The sequence below is a fragment of the Adelges cooleyi genome, unplaced genomic scaffold, assembly GCF_023614345.1.
Source record: "Adelges cooleyi isolate 19-005CV unplaced genomic scaffold, UGA_ACOO_1.1 ACOO_flye_CR_arks_rails_tigmint_CR_PRNA_30, whole genome shotgun sequence".
Lineage (NCBI taxonomy): Eukaryota > Metazoa > Arthropoda > Insecta > Hemiptera > Adelgidae > Adelges > Adelges cooleyi.
Window position 1 is genome coordinate 15,436,078 of NW_026095971.1, and position 19,847 is coordinate 15,455,924.

At 29.2% G+C, this 19,847-nt stretch overlaps 3 protein-coding genes across 10 annotated transcripts in view; 1 reads left to right on the plus strand and 2 right to left on the minus strand.

Moving 5' to 3' along the window:
• Positions 1 to 194: 194 nt before the first annotated feature.
• On the minus strand, positions 195 to 6,876 carry LOC126838815 (nuclear pore glycoprotein p62-like). 2 transcript variants are annotated; one of them, XM_050573549.1, is made up of 8 exons: positions 6,791 to 6,876; positions 3,824 to 3,935; positions 3,637 to 3,693; positions 2,459 to 3,200; positions 2,226 to 2,388; positions 1,953 to 2,128; positions 1,174 to 1,285; positions 195 to 1,011 (listed from the first exon to the last, which is right to left on the minus strand). In XM_050573549.1, exons 2-8 carry the CDS (start codon positions 3,900 to 3,902, stop codon positions 847 to 849), a joined length of 1,494 nt encoding a protein of 497 aa, XP_050429506.1. In that variant the 5' UTR covers positions 3,903 to 3,935; positions 6,791 to 6,876; the 3' UTR covers positions 195 to 846. The 2 variants fall into 2 exon arrangements, with proteins under 2 accessions (XP_050429506.1, XP_050429507.1); XM_050573550.1 differs by lacking the exon at positions 6,791 to 6,876 and adding an exon at positions 6,610 to 6,715.
• Positions 6,877 to 9,490: 2,614 nt separating this feature from the next.
• On the plus strand, positions 9,491 to 18,418 carry LOC126838817 (uncharacterized). The gene is made up of 6 exons (XM_050573551.1): positions 9,491 to 9,807; positions 9,877 to 10,059; positions 13,950 to 14,085; positions 15,671 to 15,816; positions 16,581 to 16,808; positions 17,821 to 18,418. The coding sequence occupies exons 1-6, from the start codon at positions 9,670 to 9,672 to the stop codon at positions 18,139 to 18,141; spliced, it is 1,152 nt and encodes a 383-aa protein (XP_050429508.1). The 5' UTR covers positions 9,491 to 9,669; the 3' UTR covers positions 18,142 to 18,418.
• Positions 18,419 to 18,847: 429 nt separating this feature from the next.
• LOC126838814 (uncharacterized) overlaps positions 18,848 to 19,847 on the minus strand; it is a 48,260-nt gene continuing 47,260 nt past the window's right edge. For all 7 annotated transcript variants that reach the window (XM_050573542.1, XM_050573543.1, XM_050573546.1 and 4 more), the window contains one exon: positions 18,848 to 19,845. In XM_050573542.1, coding sequence (XP_050429499.1) covers positions 19,674 to 19,845 — 172 coding nt within the window. In that variant the 3' untranslated portion in view covers positions 18,848 to 19,673. The remainder of the gene's footprint in view (positions 19,846 to 19,847) is intronic.

Sequence of the window (19,847 nt, forward strand, 5' to 3'; positions counted from 1 at the left end):
CTTCTGATTTCTGACAACGCCATATTGTTTCCTAAAAACGGCAAATATCAACAAAAATAAAGACGTGGTCCCCACTACTGTACCCCCTTCACACCTAAAGTTGTCCATCACCAAACTCAAAGAGTTCTTTCTGCCGGACCCTGTATTATCATAAGTAATAGGGAATAGAGATGACAACGCTAAAAATATTTAACTACTTGATTACAATTGTTTTATTTATTATTCCAACCAATAATATAAATATTAAAACATTAGATAAAAATGTGAGTTTTGTTTCTAATCATCAGTTATTGGCTAATGTACTTAACAACAAAGCCAATATGTGTATTGGACCTATATTAAATATTACAAGTCATAATGAATCTATTTTAGAAATAAAAATGTATACCATATCGTCATTGTAATCATATAGTGACTGTTTATAAACAATTAGTTTGAATAGATGCTTCTTAATTGCACACAAATATATGAATCAATAGAATTTTAACTTTTTATTAATTACTGTGTGGATTGATCATATATATTTTTTTAAATTTATAATACAATTTGCAAAATGGTCAGGAATTCATAAAAATTAACGTATATTTCTAAAAAAGACTACCAAACAAATCAACCAGATTTTAATAATCACCTCAGTTGATTAATTATTACTTTATTAATTATATTACAATGTAGAAAAAATTGCAATGAAAAATAATTATAAATTGAATAATATTGACAGAAGTAATTTACCTTTAACCTTTAAATAATTTAATGGATGCCAATTTCAATATTAAAAAGTATATATATATATATAATAAAAAAAACACATAAAATATTGAACTGAAATGTCAAGTGTTTGATTTACTATTTTCTAAATGAAGACATAAAGGAATGATCATTTGCTGCTGTTAAAAATCTAGAATGTTCTTCGTTGACTTCTGATACCATTGTACTTAAATTTTCAGCATTATGTTCTATATATTGTAAAGCAGTCATATGGCAATTAAGAATACGGCAAATTGTATCTAGCTGAAACATAAATAGAATACATATTACAAAAAATTCAAAAAACAAATTTGACTATTTAGTCCCTAAAGGTGTAGAGTATAGAACATTGTGTAAATAGTACACCTTTATGGAATTAACGACTACAATTATTAAAAGAACTAAGCTGTTTCTTTGCGAACTTACATCGTCATCTGAATCTTTTTTTGAATTTGCTTTATTTAAATTATTCACAATTTCTTTAATATCACCAGACATTTGTTTTACTTGATTATCAATTTCTTGTGCAGCTTTATATCTAAAACAGAAAAAAAAATCAAAAATTAATTCTACAACCAATTGATTATTTTATTATTATGTTGATACAATTTATCTATTTATCTTTTTTTACAAAATATTATAATCCAAAAGTGACATTATGATTTGCAATTTTTAACTCTTTGTTTAGAACTGCTCTTTAGTTCCATTGGGCACAGTTTAAGAACTGTTATTTTCGGGTTATTGTTTAACCGATATTTTAAGGATTCATCGCTAATTATAGATTTTTATTTAAATGTTTTTCTATAAAGTGATTCTAAATATATTGATTCAAATGTATCACGAGAACATGTTAAGTTATATAGTTATTAGTAAGTATTTGGTTGTTTACTTGGTAAAGCCACGAAAAGGGCTGTGTGTGCCTGAGTAATGCCACTTATAACATATTATTATTACAACAATGATTTAAATGAACTGAGATAATTTAGCATGCTAAGTTAAATTAATTATCTTAAATAAATTAATTTCGCTTGAAAAAATTGTGTTAAAAAAATAGAATATCTATTGTACTCATCCATATGGAAAGTAGAATTTTTTTAAATATAAAAATAATCAAACGTTTTAAATTGTCATGGAAAATTATGTTAAAAAGATTTAAATCTTAAAATATACACTGTTAAGTTTGGGGTAATTATAAAACAACTTACATAGGTTCTCTTTCATTGTTCATGCTACTTAATACTTCAGCAGATTGTATTTCTTGTTCCAGTGGAACTAAACAATCTTCTAGTTCTTTCTGTTGCGATAATAGAAAATCTAATTCATTTTCAATATCTACTTGTTCCTTTTCTTTACGTTCTAAAATATCATAAAGTTTCACCAGCTGAAATTTTTTTTTTAAATTGTTATATTAGCTATGATACGCAACAAAGAAGGTATTTTTATTATTATTTTAATTAACTATTAGATATGTATGCTACCTTAGCTGACTGATTTGTAAGCATATTGTCCCATACAGTTATCTCATTTGCTTGATTTAAAAATTGCTTTTCTTGATTTTCCAAACTAACCGTCCAGTTGTTTATCAAATCAACTAATTGCTGAAAATTTGCAGGTTGAGCGGCACTACTTTGACTAGTAGACCTGAAGTTAAAATAAATGCTCAGTAATTATGCATTAAAAAGATACTAATATGAAATATTATAGAATTTACTGTGTTGAAACAACGGCTTGAGTAGTAATTCCTGATGTTGCTGGAACTGTTGAAGTTTGTGAAGTAGATATATTAGAAGCACCTAATGAAAATCCTGTTGCACTCGTTGTGTTGCCTAATGAAAAGCCAGTAGACGGTTGACTTATCCCACCCAAAGAGGAGCCAGTAGATGGTTGACTTGTACCACCCAAAGAGAAACCAGTAGATGGTTGACTGGAACTGCCCAAAGAGAAACCAGTAGATGGTTGACTTGTACCGCCTAAAGAGAAACTAGTAGATGGTTGAGTTGTGTTAGAACTTCCTAATGAAAAGCTGGTAGATGCCAGTGTTGTGCCAATAGAGGCTTGTGTTGTTGCTCCAAATGAAAAACCAGTTGAAACATTTTTTGTTATTGTATTTCCTAATGAAAAACCAGTTGATGCTTGAGTTGTACCTCCTATGGAAAAACTTGGAGTAGCACTAGTTGTTGAAGTTTGGGGAGCAGATAAAGTCGAAAGTGTAAAGCCAGTTGTAACTGAAGTTTTAGCGGGTACAGTAGAACTGCTTGGAAATTGAATACTAGCAGATGTGGTGGATGTCGATAAACCAAAACTAGAAGTAGGTCCAAGTGAAAATGCTGGTTTATTCATAGCTCCTAAATTAAAAGCTGATTTTGATGTTGCGGGTGCTACTGGTGTACTGGTTGATAATGATGAAGAAGCTCCAAATGCCGGCATGCTTGATGGCAATGAAAAGACTGGTGCTGTAAATTTAAAATACAATTTTATAAATATATATAATAATAATTTACTAATATCGTAAACTGGATACAATAAAAAAAGTGTATAAAATTGTTATACACCAGAAGTTCAAACAATTCATAAGTTTTAAATACTAATAACCAAAAGTCTAATGATAATAGGGGGCTTAAGAGGTCTGGATTAGGTCTAAATACTAGTCAATATAAAAAGTATTATTAAGTTAATACTATTAAATTATTAATTTTTAAATATAATAAAAAACAAATAAAATCATATGAATTTTAATTATCTTATAAGTTACAAATTACAATACTGAATAGTTTGTAATGTCATGTATGCTTGTATTGTCTATTGTCTGTCTCCTATCCTGTTGCGGGCTACATTTACCTCTGGTACCTACATCAAAATATATGTCAGCTAATATTTAGTAAATCATACCTGAAGGTTGGGTAGTAGTAGTAGCAGCACCGAAAATTCCCATCTGCGTTTGCCCACCTAAACAAAAAAAAATGATTTACCACAGCACCCGGTCTAAAAATATTCGTGAAATATACCAAACCAAGTTCCTCACAATATAAACAAATTTAAGTTATTTAAGACGAAAAAACGCTAATATTATACTCACTAGGAGCGGTTGCAGGAGAACTCATTGAAAACATAGGCGGTGGACCGGTAGTTTTTGGAGTTCCAAAGTTAAAATTCATGATGTACGATAATTTTTATTGCTGTCTCTGAAACTAATAAAAAACAAAGAATTTGAAACAAAAACGGATAAATCGTATTTATTTAATAGTTTTAATTTGCGCAGCGACACAGCGTGCAATCTAGCATCGTTATTTCTTTTGATAACTGATAACAAAAGCCGAGGTACATAATGGTTAATACTCATAAAACGACAATAAGCCGATTGTAATTTAGAACGAAAAAAACGTATTATCATCTTGTCCCATAAACAAAAAAACCAGGGAACCAATGACAGCTTACCCATAAATCCCATAAAAATGGCGGATGACTTCCATTCTTATCACTAGGTGCAATATAGTTTATTTCAGATAAACATCTGTGCAGAAAGGTTCTAATTACCACCAAGATGGCAGAAAATGGTAACACAGATTATATAATCTGTGATGGTAACTTAAATTATCGTTAATAGCGGCATGTACACCTAGGCAATCTAGTTTATGAAATATTATGTGTACATATGCGTTTCTGTTTGTTCTGTGGTGTTATCATCACTTAACCTAACATTTTAATATGTATCAGTTATCACTGAAAAGTAACGTAGAATTTTACTTTTCATAAAATTTGTACACAAAATGACTGCCTCCTCCCAGGGGGCGGGTAATATTTGTTCCACAAATTTGATCTCCCAATGAACATTTATTTCAAATATTTTGTGAACCAAAAGTCTATTGGGACATAGATGTATGGTACAATATTGTTATTTGGATTTGGAACAAATATTTTGGGAACAAAAATTGTAAAACCATAACAGTACTGCGGAACAATCGTTCATGGAAGTTGATAACATTTTCAAGAAAAAGATAATTGTCACAAAATATTTTCTTAACAAGAAAAAATAAACGTTGGATTAAGTATTCCAAACATTTTTGTTAAAAAAAAAAAAACTTCCAATATAAACTATAACCAAAATATATTATAATTTATAAATAATACATATATATATATATCATTATTCACATACATAATATATTTGTAGGTAATATATATTATGATTTATGTTATATAACGATTTAAACTTCAAGTATACTTACTAAGGTATAATTGTACAGAAAGAATAATTAATGATTTTTATAAAAAAAAATATTTATAAGAAGTAAAAATTAATCAAATACATTGGAAAAGTAGTTTTGATTTATATTAGGTACTCTTTTGCACACAAACCCGTTTATGATTTAATAATTTTATTTATGAAGGGGCTAAGTAACTAGTTTTTATATAAAAAAGGGTTAAATTATTACATTTAATTAAATCCCCTTTTTGTTGGTTGAACAATTGTTATTAACAAAATTATATAAGTATAATGCATCAGAGTTAAAGAATTATTTTTATAATTGTTTTTCAGGTAAACAGATTTTTTTTATTTTTCCAAAAGTATCACCTACATTTTGGACAAACCCCCTTTCATAAATAATCGATTCATCTATTATTTTGTCTTTTTAGCGATTACTAGAAAAAATGTAGGTTCAAACCAGTACAGTCTAAACTAAGCACAGTAAGAAAGTATTACACATAAGTGAGTAGTAGTAGTAAGTGAGTAGGTAATGGAGGTCCAGTGTTCACAGATAAAAATACAAATATCAATAAAAGCATTTTACCTAATGACAATTATGTGCTTAAAATAAATTTTCAGTATTAGGGTGGATATGATTAGGGTTGATCGTCTCTGTTTTGAGGTCGTTTTTATAAAAATGTAATGCCATAGTTACTCATATATTGTAGTTAAATATTTTCATTACCTGTTGATTCACTCACATATATCATTATATGACATAGCAACTTGGAAATCGGTAGACGGTAGTACTACGTTTAAAGAATATTCCATACAAATTTGGAACTACTTCGACTATTTTTAAAAAATGTTTAGAGAGCATAGTAATTTTAAGTTGAAAAATATGTAATTTTATTGGGTGTTTTAGATAAGAGCAGCATAGTGATCTCTAAAAAGCATAGTGATCGTAATAATACTTTCAAATTTATAAGATGTTGACTGTTGTACTATTAAGTTCAATGCTTTTAACAAAACTGTGGTCAATACAAATGTGAGAGGATGATATAACATAATATATACACGAGTGAAAACATTTATACATGAAAAAAAGTTGTGACTAGCCAAAACATACAGATACCCAAAATATGGATCTAAATTGTTAATATTGATATTAATATCACCTGTCATAATATTATCATTAGTAGACGCCTACCTTTATATTTATTTTAATAAGCTACAGAAATTAGAGAATTTCATTTTTATACAAAAACTTTATATAGTTATTTTATATGTAAGCTTTATAGATTCAATTGTGTCTATTTTATATGCATTATTTATATATTTTTTTTATAATATAAGAAAAATATACATTTCTTAGTAAATGTAATTCAGACAGAATTAAATACAAAAATCATATCACAAATCTATATCTTTATATATCACTTCTATAAAAAACAAATATAATTAGTACTAATTAACAGTTGAATTTAATTTCTATATAGAACAAATCGAGGTAAAAGATAATTTGCTAAGTCTTCGCCGGAAATATATTTTTTTACTTTTCAGTTTTTACAACATAACTTTAGAAATTGAATTCTAGTACTGTTTGAAAGTGTGCAATACCAAAAAACTTTCTCAAATAATTTAAACATATATTTGTAAAAATAAAAATAAATTACCCCTTGTTTTGGAAACTTCAATTATCGTTCCGAAATTGATAGTACCTATAATGTTGTGAAATCGTGAAGATCGTCACAGGTGTCGAGTGGCCGAGTGGATTATAGCGGCGATAAGTCCTCGCAGTCCCCGGTTCGAATCCCGAGAGTCTAAATCTATATTTAAAAAAAAAATATACCAAACCTTCTCTTTGTATTTTCTTCCAGTCCTCTGATTGGTAAAACACTTGCGTGAATCTGTCCGATCGTGGAATGACTGTACTGAACCGATTTTGAGACTGTGTGCACTTCTCTGTAAACTCCTAAACATCAGAATAAAAATAATTTTTTATAATACTACAGTTGGACTGGCCAATAGTTCACACGTGCAACCGTGTGGGGTCTTTTCGTCTTTTAGATTTCATTTCATTTTAGTAAATTTTATTTCCCAACTTATTGTTGTAGTAAAAGCACCTAGACAGTGTTTAAATTAATAATTACAAATATATTTTGTAATTAAAATGTTTGTGTATTTGAAGTGAATATTTCAGTAAAAAGCCGTGAATCCAAAAAGGGTACGGTTTTAAAATTGCCTTTTAACACGATTAAATATGATATTAGTTGATTGTTTTTGCTTGCTAGTTTATTGCCAATTGAAAGTTGTTAAATAAAGATTATGTAAAAACATTGTAAAGACTACCGTTTCTTGCACACCGAGTTTGATGACCCGTATACACGACTGCGGCACACACGTCCGATCCGGGTCTGTTCCGACTCCGATTTAATGGGCGCCAGGCGCACACCAGTTGCCTCCCAAAAACACGAATTGCCTCCCTTGCTTATCGTAACTTTTAGGGTAAAAAAATACTAGTTGCCTCCCGTATCAGGTACTTAATATTTTTCATCCGAATTTCCTCCGAATTATATCTGATTTCAAAAAATTTGTGTCAATAATTTGTTTTAATACAATAATAGTATTTTATGCTGTAATAATTTTTAACTCGTCAACGATTGACGGCTATCGATATAGTTATTATCTGTGGGTATCCCGATATCAATGTTATTAGAGATTAAAGTAGTCTGTGGTGTCTAAAAAGCGGTAATTACCTTTTTAGCAAAACGATTGCGAACAAGTGTCGGTAGATCAAAGAAAAGCTATTTTACACCCAAAAATCAAACGATTGCGAACGATTTTCCGTGCAACGTTGTCAAATTATAAAATAATAATTATAGGTGGCTCTATTTCGGTCAAAATACACCAAAAGTTTTATATAAATACAGGGTAATTTTTTAATCGATCGACGTAATATCTCACTGGGTTAACCAGTGTTAATAATTATTTTTAAAGCAACTAGAATTTGAAAGTTAGGATAGGAGGGGAAGTGAGGTTGAGCAATGCGCACAGTTAAACAAATTTAAATGTATATAATGTAACTATAACTATTAATTTATATGATTGACGAATTATTATTAATTATTTTTTCTACACCTAATTTTTTTTAAATAATAATTATATATTTCCTATTTTAAATATTTTACTTCAATTAAAATAAATTTGTATCTACAGTATCATCTTCACTAACCTTTTTTTAAATTTGTTTTTTTATTTCTTCACAATCTAAAGTACTATAATGTTGGGAAATTTTAAATAATTAAATAATTGTATAAAATAAATTTCGTATTAAAAAACATACAACCGATTACTAATTATGGTAAACACTAACTAAAATCTAAATGAAAGTTTGTACACATTAAGTAAGAGTCTATTTTACCGTTGATAGTGACAAAATTATATTTAAAAACCAAAGTTTATGTACCAAAATATTATGATAAGAAATAAAGGTCACCGGAGGGAATTCAGATATTCTTGGGAGGCAACTTGTATATAATTTTGACGACTACCTGACTAACTAGTGTGCGCCCGATTTAATTTCTAACGTTCAGATTAGTTTCAGGGAATTGAATTCATACTCATCTGGACCGATTCCGTAAGTTTTAACTTTTAAAATCCACTGCACATTCTAGTTTTTTTTTTTATAATTTTTAAAATGGCTAAATTTTATTAATGAAGAATTAATTATTAAAGCCGTGCTTCTCGACGAAGAAGAAAACAATAAATTTAAAAAATGTAAAAACAAATAACTATGGGTTTACGATCTGTGGAAAAAATAAAAACGGAAGGTGATGTTTTGAATTTGTATAATGGACTGGTGGACGATTAGCAAAATATAAAGTATGTACTTAAAGCGTTAGATCATAAATATTTAAATAGACATCTAGATAGGTACTTAATTTGATACTAAATTATTCTGGAAGTCATTTGTTGAGTAATCTAAAATTTTAAAAAAATGTAAGAACTCGAGCCTTGTGGAAGAAGAAATTTAGATGGATTTTAGTTTAAACTATCCGCTTAAATATGAAAAGTTTGACGGTTTTTGTGTTGTATGGTATGTTAAAATTGGCGTCTCCTGATTTTGGGCCTAAAATGATGAGAATAGATTTTTTTTACTTCAAAAGTTGAAAAAATCTTTAAAAGTTTTAAATCACAAATTATAAATTAGATGCTGTTTGTTATATAGGTGCTGAGAACTCACAAAAGTCGTCACTTTAACTATTCTAATTTTATCACGAGTAGTCAAATAAAAAAAAATATTTTAAAAACAATACTATACCTTCTAAGTAAAATTCAAAGGGAAAAACGCAGCCGAGTTTTAATATAAATAAGTACTACTGATGACCGCGGCCGTTTTGTCATGGGTTTTCATTGAACTTACGATAAACATAGGTACTTAAATATAACATAAAGTATAAATTCCATATTGCACCATCATTATTCTGGTTCGTTGTTATCTTATCGTCAGTACAGTATAGATGGGAAAATACCGGACAATGTACGTTTTGTTGCGAATCTCACTATGCTTGAGGTACAGTTGTACATTTCCCAACCCGCTGCGACTCACTGCGTACTCTGTCCGCGCCGTCTTCTATCTCATATTTCGATACGAATACTTTAGAATCGCGCCAATAACGGTGAACATTTTTCGAATTTAAAGCAATCATAACACTACTCTATACTCAAACACCATGGCCGTGGCGTCTGAAAACGGCAGTGAAAAAAGCCAAGAGACCAAGGACTTGATGTGCTTGAACCGCGTCACTACCGAAATCCCAGTGGTCAAAATCGGTTACAAATTTGTCACTCACGTGATTAACGGACTTAAGGTAAATTCCAAACGAATTCATTTTATAAACGCAGAAACGACAATGTATTATTATTATTTTGTTTAACAGGATTCGTCCTTTCTGGTGCAATGGAGCTTGGACAAAGTCAGCAGTAGCGCGGAACAAGCGGTCAAATATCCGCTGTCGTACGGGTATGTCAAACAGCCGTTATTAGCCGTAGATCGAATACTTTGCAGTACGTTGGATTTGGCTGAACATACCTTGCCCGTGATCACCAAAACTCCGGAACAAGTATATATTTCAATCAAATAATAATATTTCATATATTTTTAAAATAATTACCCAATTACCCACTCGAAATAGTAATATTGTATAAATGCGTCGTTATATATAAAACAAAAAAACTTAAATCTAAGTAAGCCTAACCCAATCTAAATCCCTATAAAATAGTACTAGAAACTAAAAATATTGATTTATTTTTAATTAGTGTAAAAAATACACAACAAATAGTCACATTTACCTTGAAAAAAAATATTTATTTTCCTTAGAAATAAAATTAGTCTTACTATAGTATTATAGAATATTAATTATTATGAATATGTTTTGTTAAATAAATATTGAAGAGACGCAGTGGCGCAAATAGGGAAAAATCTCATAGGGGAGTGGTTCAAGTTCCCCTTACTTATGTACATGCAATTAATAATTGTAATATTTACTCAATGCGGTTACTTTTTTTTAATGAAAATACTTTAACTAATTTGGTTTTTATTTGAAATTAACTTAACTTACTAGTTAAAAAAAAGCAACTTAGTCCAGCTTTGATAATACAAATATTTTACCAAGAAATTATTAATTATTACATCTTAACAAACACAAATAAAATCTTAAAAGCAATTAGTAGTTGAAATATTGTTTTAAAAAAAATATATTAATGTGTATCTTAACTACCTTGGTTTTTATATTACTTTTAGTTTATTGTTTATTTAATTAAATTTTGTTTTACCTCTTTATTGGCCGTCCATGAGTTATCATGTAAATGTAATGTACTAAGGATAGGACTTTCTAATTAGAATTTCTTACAAAAAAGGTAGATGCTATTATTTTTATTTCTTGAACAAATGCAATGTAAATAAAAAAATGCAATAAACTGATGTCTATAAAGAAGCATTGTATAATATTTTTAAAATACAATAGGTGACAAAAGACAATAATTTGAATATTTCGAAGTTTTAAAATTTATATCATGTTCTTAATAGTTTTAAATTTTTAATAACTTTTACAGAAAATTGTATTAATTTAGATAAATAAACATTTTATGTAAAATATGTATGTATTTTATGACAATGATTCTCATTTTTTACTTAATATTAACAGTTCTATCAAGTGAAAAATTCAAGTTACTCTTCAAATACTACATTTATATGTAGTTGCTTATGCACATTAACTTAACACGCATAAGTTAATGCGCAAAAGTGTACGGGCTTATCTTGTAAATATTAGGATGTAGCTCCTATAAAATACAAATTAATTCCAATGTTTTATGTTCAAAGATAAAAAAGGAATGTCGTTCTTTATCCCATGGTTTTTGGAATATTATATTATTTTTATTACTTTTATATTTTTTAATACCGGAGTAATTTGACAAATTGAATTAACTTTTTAATGTCCATTTAATACACGTTTATATGCACCTAGTTACCGAATCACCTCAATGCGCATTAGCGACTGAATGTAAACGTAATGACAAAGCTATGAATTTACCTTTACATATTTTTGTTTGACTTGTCGAAAATTTCGGGCTAACAGCGGTAAAATTTAATGAAACGTACTAATATTTTATGTAGAAAGTGTATTGATGATTTTTTCTTTTTGGTATGAAGGGTTCTACTTTAATAGTTAGAAGTATTATTAAGTAAAGTTAGGAAATGTGAAATGTAGCTTGTGAGAAATAATAATTCAAAACTGGTTATTAACAGTCATAGTTTTTAGTTTTACATTGTGAATGTAAAACTATATACTGTGCTATATAGTTTGCTAGGTCGTAGTTAGCCAATCACCCGTTATTTCAATGCGCTATTATTAAGTACAAAAATTACATTACAACAAAATTCCCCAACGCTATACCTCACTATTTTTATTATACCAATAAATCGTTACTGGAAAATTTATTATTGTTAACCATAGATTCAATATTACAATGTCATTGACTCATGAAATAAATCTGTGATTTGACAATACAAGTATAAAAAAAAAGTAGGGGATTTTTATTAAGTGATTACATAGATTATACTATATAGTATATTCAATCTATGGTGATACTCAAATTACATCAATTGCCTTTTTGACTAACTAAATTCAAAGAGTATATATCTAAGTAGAAGTTTACTACATTTATAACTACAACGTTCTATGTTATATTATATACAACAGTCAACCACTATCAAGTTTATAATTTTGTGTGCTCATATTATATATACACAGGGTGTCCCCCAAAGATTCGACAAATGAAATAATTTTTGTACTAATAAATAAGATTTTTTTTAAAAATAATTTATACTTATTTGGGCTATCAACACTACGTTATTTAATGCACTAAACTGTTTTTCTTTAATTAATTATTTTTTGTTACCTATTTTTATGAGCCATTTTATCGTTTTATTCAAAAGAATTTGCTGAACATTTTAACTGGTCAACAACCACTTATGGTTCATTAATTTTAAGTTATTTAAGTTTAAATTTTAGGATGGAAGGAGGAGTGCGGTAGATAATTCGTACATACAAATGAGTATAAATTAATTTAATAAAAAACAAATCTTAAATATATTCATTAGAACAAAAGTTATTTAATTTGTCAAATATTCGTGGTACATTCTGTATACATGTACATGTTAAATTTAATTAATTTTAATAATAATGTCATTTGGGGGGGGGGGAAACATTAGATATGTACCCCTATATTTTTATTCTAGTTTTGGATACTAACAACTATAAAAACCGTAAATTGCCTTGTTATCGATTACTGTACATTTTATTAGAGTAGCCTGTTAGCCATACGTCTAATAATAATAAATGGACTCGCGAGTCTTTTATGTGGCACCCTAGTATGGCGCCGATAGTATACACATAATCTGATAAAAAAATTTTAAAAATTAGAAAAGGGTTGTCATCTGAGTCCCCGTAGGGTTCATCAATTAATTTCGTAAAACATGTACTCAGTAAAGCGTAGATATCATTTTAAAATCTAACTTAAAAAAAAAGATAAATTTTTAAAATAAAAAATGCTAATGTCATTTAATTCAAAATACATAATCAGTTTTTGATTAGGTACTAGGTACATTATTGCAAAAATTATATTCCACAATGTCATTTGTACTTAATGAAAATAAATTTAAAAAATGTATGAATTTCATGAATCTAATAAGTAATAATTAAATATGACTACTACAAAATGTAGGATTAGTTTTAAGTTAGTTTGTTATAACTATAACAAAAATTATGAAATGTAAATAAGGATCCATGACAATAGATGGAGTGATAATTTATAAGTATCTAAATAATACTACATTTCTATATTTTTAAAAATTTAATAACATTTTACAATAAATCAACTAAACCTAGTAAATAAGCATAGGTGCAACTAGAGAGGTGCTTGGGGGACACTTTAGCACCCCCAAAAATTGAAACCCCAGTCCTTGATTTGTACGCATACAGGTTTAATAATCTACATAGGTACTCTGTTTAAATTTTTTTATTTTAGAATATTTTTGTTGAAAAAAGTAAAACGTTTCAGTATCTATCAAATATTTTCTCAGCGCTCTCAATGCAAGTCATTATGGACCTAAACGATGGATTTAAATATATTTTTATCCATTTTTCCTAATTAAATTCAAACAAATGTACATAGTTCGAATTCAAATGTACTTTCTTTAGGTATACTCAAATATTAAAATAATAAAAAATATTCAAATGACTCATAAAATTATTTAAATTACTTTTCTTATTGCTATTTGTATCATAAAATGTATTAATCTTATTCTTATTGGATATTTGGATGCCACTGTTATTTTATAGTATACTACTTTTTTCTCATGGTATATTAAATATGTATAGGTACAGTTCAATATTTATTAAACTTTTTCACTCTTGCACAAGAAACTTAACCATGTTTTTTTCTTCTTTAGGTGTACGACGACAGTGTTAAATATGTAATGGGAGTGGTGACACCAATAACGGAATGGGTAGACGTAGAGCTGATGCCTCCTGCTGAATACTACGTGGACTATTTCTTACCAGAGTTAGAGTCTGGAGACGCCAAAAGTTAGTTTATTATAGCATTATAAATTAGTGTTGTCCTGTCATGACGAACATTTGGACTTGGGGTTTAGACTTATCTTTATCAGAAAAGAAGCTGGTGAACGTGTGATGAAATATTACTGTAAAATGATTTAATGTTAGACATCTTGGGCTAAAAAACGTCGTCTGAGAGGTATTACAATGCATAATTTTTGGTGTGAGGTGGAGGGGAGGTGGAGCTGCAAAGTTCTTATAATAAAAAAATAATAGTACCGAGTGATTGGTTAACTATGGACCAGTCAATAACTTAGAAGATTTAGACTTTTTTTAATTATTTTTTTTTATAATTTTATAGTTATTAGTTGGGACAAATTTGATATATTTTCGAAAAATGTAACCCCATCCCTTATATGTTAAAACCGTATGAACTTAAAAATTTTAAATGGTAACGTATATATTTTATTAACTTTTTAAAATAAGAAAAATTTGCTGAACATTTTGATTGTCGATAACTAGTTTTGGATAATTAGTTTTCAAGTTTAAAATTTATGATGGGAGGGGAAGGGTAGTTGAGTAATGCGTGCAGATAAAAACATCTCTACCTTTCCCCTTTCGTCACAAATTTTAAAATTGAATATCTTGAAAACTAATTATCCAAAACTGTTAAATACCAGTCAAAATATTCAGCAAATTATTCTTAAGAAGGTGTCGCACCGGTGATTTTCAGTGGTAAAAACATGTTTAAGCAGACTGAAAATAACTCGCTTAATTTTTGATTTAGAGTAAAAGCACCCATTATAAAATTAAAAGAGAACAATATTCCAGAGGTCAAGACAGTACGTATTTAAAAAAAAATCATTTTTTGAAAAGTTAGTCATTTAAAAATGTTAAAACAGTCGTTATTTCTAAACTTTGTATTGAGCGTTATACTTAGAATAATGAAAAAACGTACGGTCTTGCCCTCCAGAATATTGTTCTCCTTTAATTTTATATTGGGTGCTTTTACTCTAAAACCAAAATTAAGCGAGTTATTTTCAGTCTGCTTAAACATGTAGAGATGAAAAAACATTTTTAAATCACTTTCAAGGATGCTGCGATAGTTCAAAAAATAAGTTAACTACCAAAATAGAGTCCTAGTTATTGAACTTATGATTACACATCACAGTTTAACCTTTAAATTAAGATTTTGTAAAAAATTGCCTATACTTTACTTCTTAAAAATGGGCGGTGCGACACCCTCTTAATTCAAAAAGTTAATCCAATATATACGTTACTATTTAAAAAACTCAATTTTATAAGATTTTAACATATAAGGGACGGAGTTATAATATCAAAAAATATATTAAATTTGTCCTAACTAATAATTATAAAATATAAACAAAAATAACTAATAAAAGTCTAATATCTTTTAAATTATTGACTGGTCCATAGTTAACCAATCACCCCGTATAGCCGATGTCGGATGTAAATAATCTATAATAAAAATTAAAAAAACTGACCACGTTTTCTCATGCGCCAGAAGAATGATCGGAGGGACGGCCGTTGTTTTTAGAATTAGTGTTGGCTGCTAATGTATTTATATTGTATTTAAACCGTTAACCGTTTTCAGGCGACGACAGCGACAAGAAGTCGAAGGTACTCCGACTGGCCAAGACGGTAGTGCGACGAACCGTACAGCACGCCTACGCCGAACCCAAATACCTGGTGCTGCTGACATTCGGTGCATGCCAACAGTCGTTTACCATGTTGAAGCTGGTGAGTGTTAACAACTAAACATACTAAAAATTATGAATAGTAGATGACCCGAGGCTGTTGTCTATAACCGGCTGTTTGTTGTATGCGCGCATTTTTTATTAATTGCTTTTAAGCTTTAAACCATCTTTAAACGAGAAAAGAATAATAACACAAACGGTCACTTTAAACAAATGTAAACAACAATTATAGCCATCAGTTAGAGGATATGATCAAAACCGTATGCAACAATAAATGATTACTTCTACGAGTTATCTGAGATAAATCACGGACTATTATGTGCAAGAATAATGAAAAACGTACACTTTAGTCTTTACAGTGCGTGGGCCATGAGAATTTGACAGATTTAATTAATATCAATTAAATTAATTTCAAATCTCGTCGCACTCAAGGGAGAACGAAGTTTCGGACAGATTGTAGCCCCTGTGGTATAAACAAAAAAAACAATTTATTACATTTTAAATCTATAAATACAGAACTGTCATGCGTTTTAATATTTCTTTAACGGATTTGAATCACATTAAAAATAATGTGTGATAATGTTTAGCTCGTTTTGGACTTACTAGTTTATTAAACAAATTACAAATACCTAACGAAACAAAAGTTTGTTATATAAAATTCACCAAGTATTCACTAAAATTCTTGGGCAATCTTCTCGTATACGATTTTGTAGTCCAAAAATACTACGTGTAAATTAACTTTAGGTTAGGTCTTGTGGTCGTAAAACGATTTTACTCATACCGAGTGTTTTCAATTTTTCGTTGCAGCTGATTGTCGACCAAAAACTGTTGTTGAAGACATTCCAAGAGAATTGGAAGAAACTCGGCGACGGCGTGACGGCTGAAGAGGCGGCTAAGAGTAAATTGTTAGTAGAAATGGGCTGTATTAGGCTGACGAACGGTGCTTCGGTAGTTGTCAAGACAGTAGAAATCTCTGCAGCCATGGCCAAAATGTACATAGACATGTTTTTAGAATATGTGCGATTAGCCAAAGATGTGAGTAGCAAACGACAAAATACCGTTTCATAATAAGAGATAATAAAACTTAAATATTGTCTTCGTGCGTTTTCGTCTGTGGATATTTAAGCAAATAATTAGATTTGTGTTTTTTTTACCGCTCCTCTTTGATAAGGGCAAACTTCTATTTACCGCAAAAAGAACCGTGACACGCTTGACGGGCAAAATTTAAATTTAAACAACAAGGTCTGTTGTATCGCTTCACGCTATTTGCTTAAACCAATATATAGTCTATATAAAGCATGTATACATAAGATATTTTACATTTAGTAATCGTAGTATTTATCTTATTTATGTTTATCGTGGATTTGTGCAGGCTTTAGAGTTTAGTAGATTTAGTGCAGGCGCGTGGCGGAGTGAGATAAAGCGGCAGTGTATCAACGCACGGTTGTCGGTTCGAATCTCGACCACTAGCGGTTTGTTTCTTCGGGCAGGCAACTGTCAGGGGGAAAAAATGGCCACCTGCACCTCTCACTATGGCCAACTTGTTTGGTAGCGTTAGGTCGGCAGCCAGCTCTAAGTCCAAAAAATTCCAAATCTTAACCATCTAAGCCCCAAGTCAAGTCTAAGCGGGAATAAGGGACGTTAAACGCAAGAGTGAGATGTTAATCGTGATTCGTGGATTTCTCACCGCTGGTTAAATAGTAAAATATTGGCCTTTAGGTTTAAGAGATTTGTAAACAATTCAACTTGGAGCCTTACGGGAAATAATAACTTTTTCATTTGACAAAGTTTATTTGTTAAACGTACAAAAAGTGAAATTAAATTAGACTCAATTAGGTATAGCAAAAATAATTATTTTCTTAATTTAGGTCTAAATCTAATATGTGTAAACCTCAATTTTGGTTCAACTTGTCAAAAGTTGCTAAGTATGAGCTAGTCCGTATTTTTAGGCTTCAAGTAGAGTTGTACTCATAATAAATAATATCATCAATTTACAGGATTAAAGCTATTATAAAAGTTTTGATTTATTAACAACTTTTGATTTTAGGGTGTGATTGATACCATATCGAGAATTGTGAAACCCTCGTCAAAACCAAGGAAAACACCACCCGCCACCCCACCAAAAAATAAGAAAGAAGATACCGCCAGTCAACCTAGCGAATCCTCTGGTCAGCCCACCAGTAAACCTAATGAATCGACAAGTGAATCTTCTGATCAATCCACCAGTCAACCAAGTCAATCGACTAATGAATCATCTGATCAATCCACCAGTCAACCAAGTCAATCGACTAATGAATCCTCTGATCAATCCACCAGTCAACCAAGTCAATCGACTAGTGAATCCTCTGGTCAATCCACCAGTCAGTAGGAAACTGCTCAGATGTAACTTCGGCATAACACTTAATTTATTAATTTAAATTTGAGGTTGCCATTTAAAATTCTTTTATACCATTTAATATTTATACAAAATGTATTTTTTTATTAAAAATTATTTATTTTTTAGATATTTTATATATTACCATATTTTTGCCTGTAAGTTTTACTGAGATCTAATTATTTTGATATTAATATTATACATGTTAAAAAATGTTTTAAGTTTTAAACGAATAACACTCGTGCGTTATTATACATAGTTTTGGAAATTATTTTTTATGTGATTATTTCAAGTTCTATAGAACATAATTTTGTTGGCAACTATTATTTCAAGTGAATGATTTCCTCTAATATTACCTTTCATTAAAGTTTAATGAAAGTAAATTATATTTCTTATATTGTTAAACTGTTTGGAGTTCATTAAAAAAACACTATATCTAAAGAAAAATGTGCTTTTATAGAAATCATATACAACCGATAAAAGTGCTGGTAAATAATAAATAAATTTACTTTATAATTTATAATAATAGTATAATTTGTTATAAGGAAACAAATCAATTCATATTTTGATATATGATATATGTATAAATTGACAACACTCGTCATATTTTTTTATTATTAATCATATTGAATACCATACATGAACGCTGCAGTGTTTAATAAACTACTTGATACTACGAATATAAACTTTACGAATTGCGTCGGTATTAAAATGTAAATATTTTATTAGGTAGGCTAGTTGCACAGAAAACAAAGTTATTTCCTATTTAACTCATGCTACAGTGTTGAAAAGAAAATACATTCCAATTTTTATATTTATATATATATATATATATATATACAAATGTATATGTCCACTTCATTGTGTATGCCTGAAGGATTAACTCATTCTCTTTACATTTAAGATACAGTTAGGTAGTTAAAAAATAAGTTGAGGAACACTTGGTTGTTTTGGTTTATCAGTATGTAAATAATTATAAACAAAAAAATAGTAAATAAACTTATTAGTAATATATAATTATATATAAAATAAATATTTGAAATTCAACAGTATGCCGACGTCAATGGTGATATAGTGTAAAAATACATGTAAAATAATTAATCTGAAATTGGGGGTTTCCTTAAGAATAACTTTCAAAAACTTATTGATAGGAGCGTTGAATCCACTAATTTAAAATTTAAATAATATTGCAAAAACTAAAATTATAACGTGTAGACTAATTCATTTATAGTGTTATTTTTACTTAGAATATCCGCTCTAAATCGTGACATAATATTATAATATATTGCTTGACTAGTGACTTAAACGTTTACAATATTAATAATAATAATACATTTAACGCGATGCGAAACGTTTAACAAAATATCTAATTACAGATGAATATACATGTTAACAGTGTACATTTTGGGCTATAAACGAAAATAACTTTAAAAATATAATATTACCTTTGGTATACAAAATAAAATGTAATTGTGTTTTTTTTTTGGTTTTTTAAGGAAAGGAAGTGACAAGCGGACGAGGACGAATCATACACTGCGTTGGACGTAGTTGCCGGGGAAAGTGCCGAAGCATCCTGTTCGTTTGCTGGACCCCACATACCATCCGTCATCGCATTTCTCCATAACGAAAACCACATCGCCTTCCCTAAGCTCCAGCTCGTCATTGTTTTGCGGTTTGTAGTTGTACAATGCCCTATAACT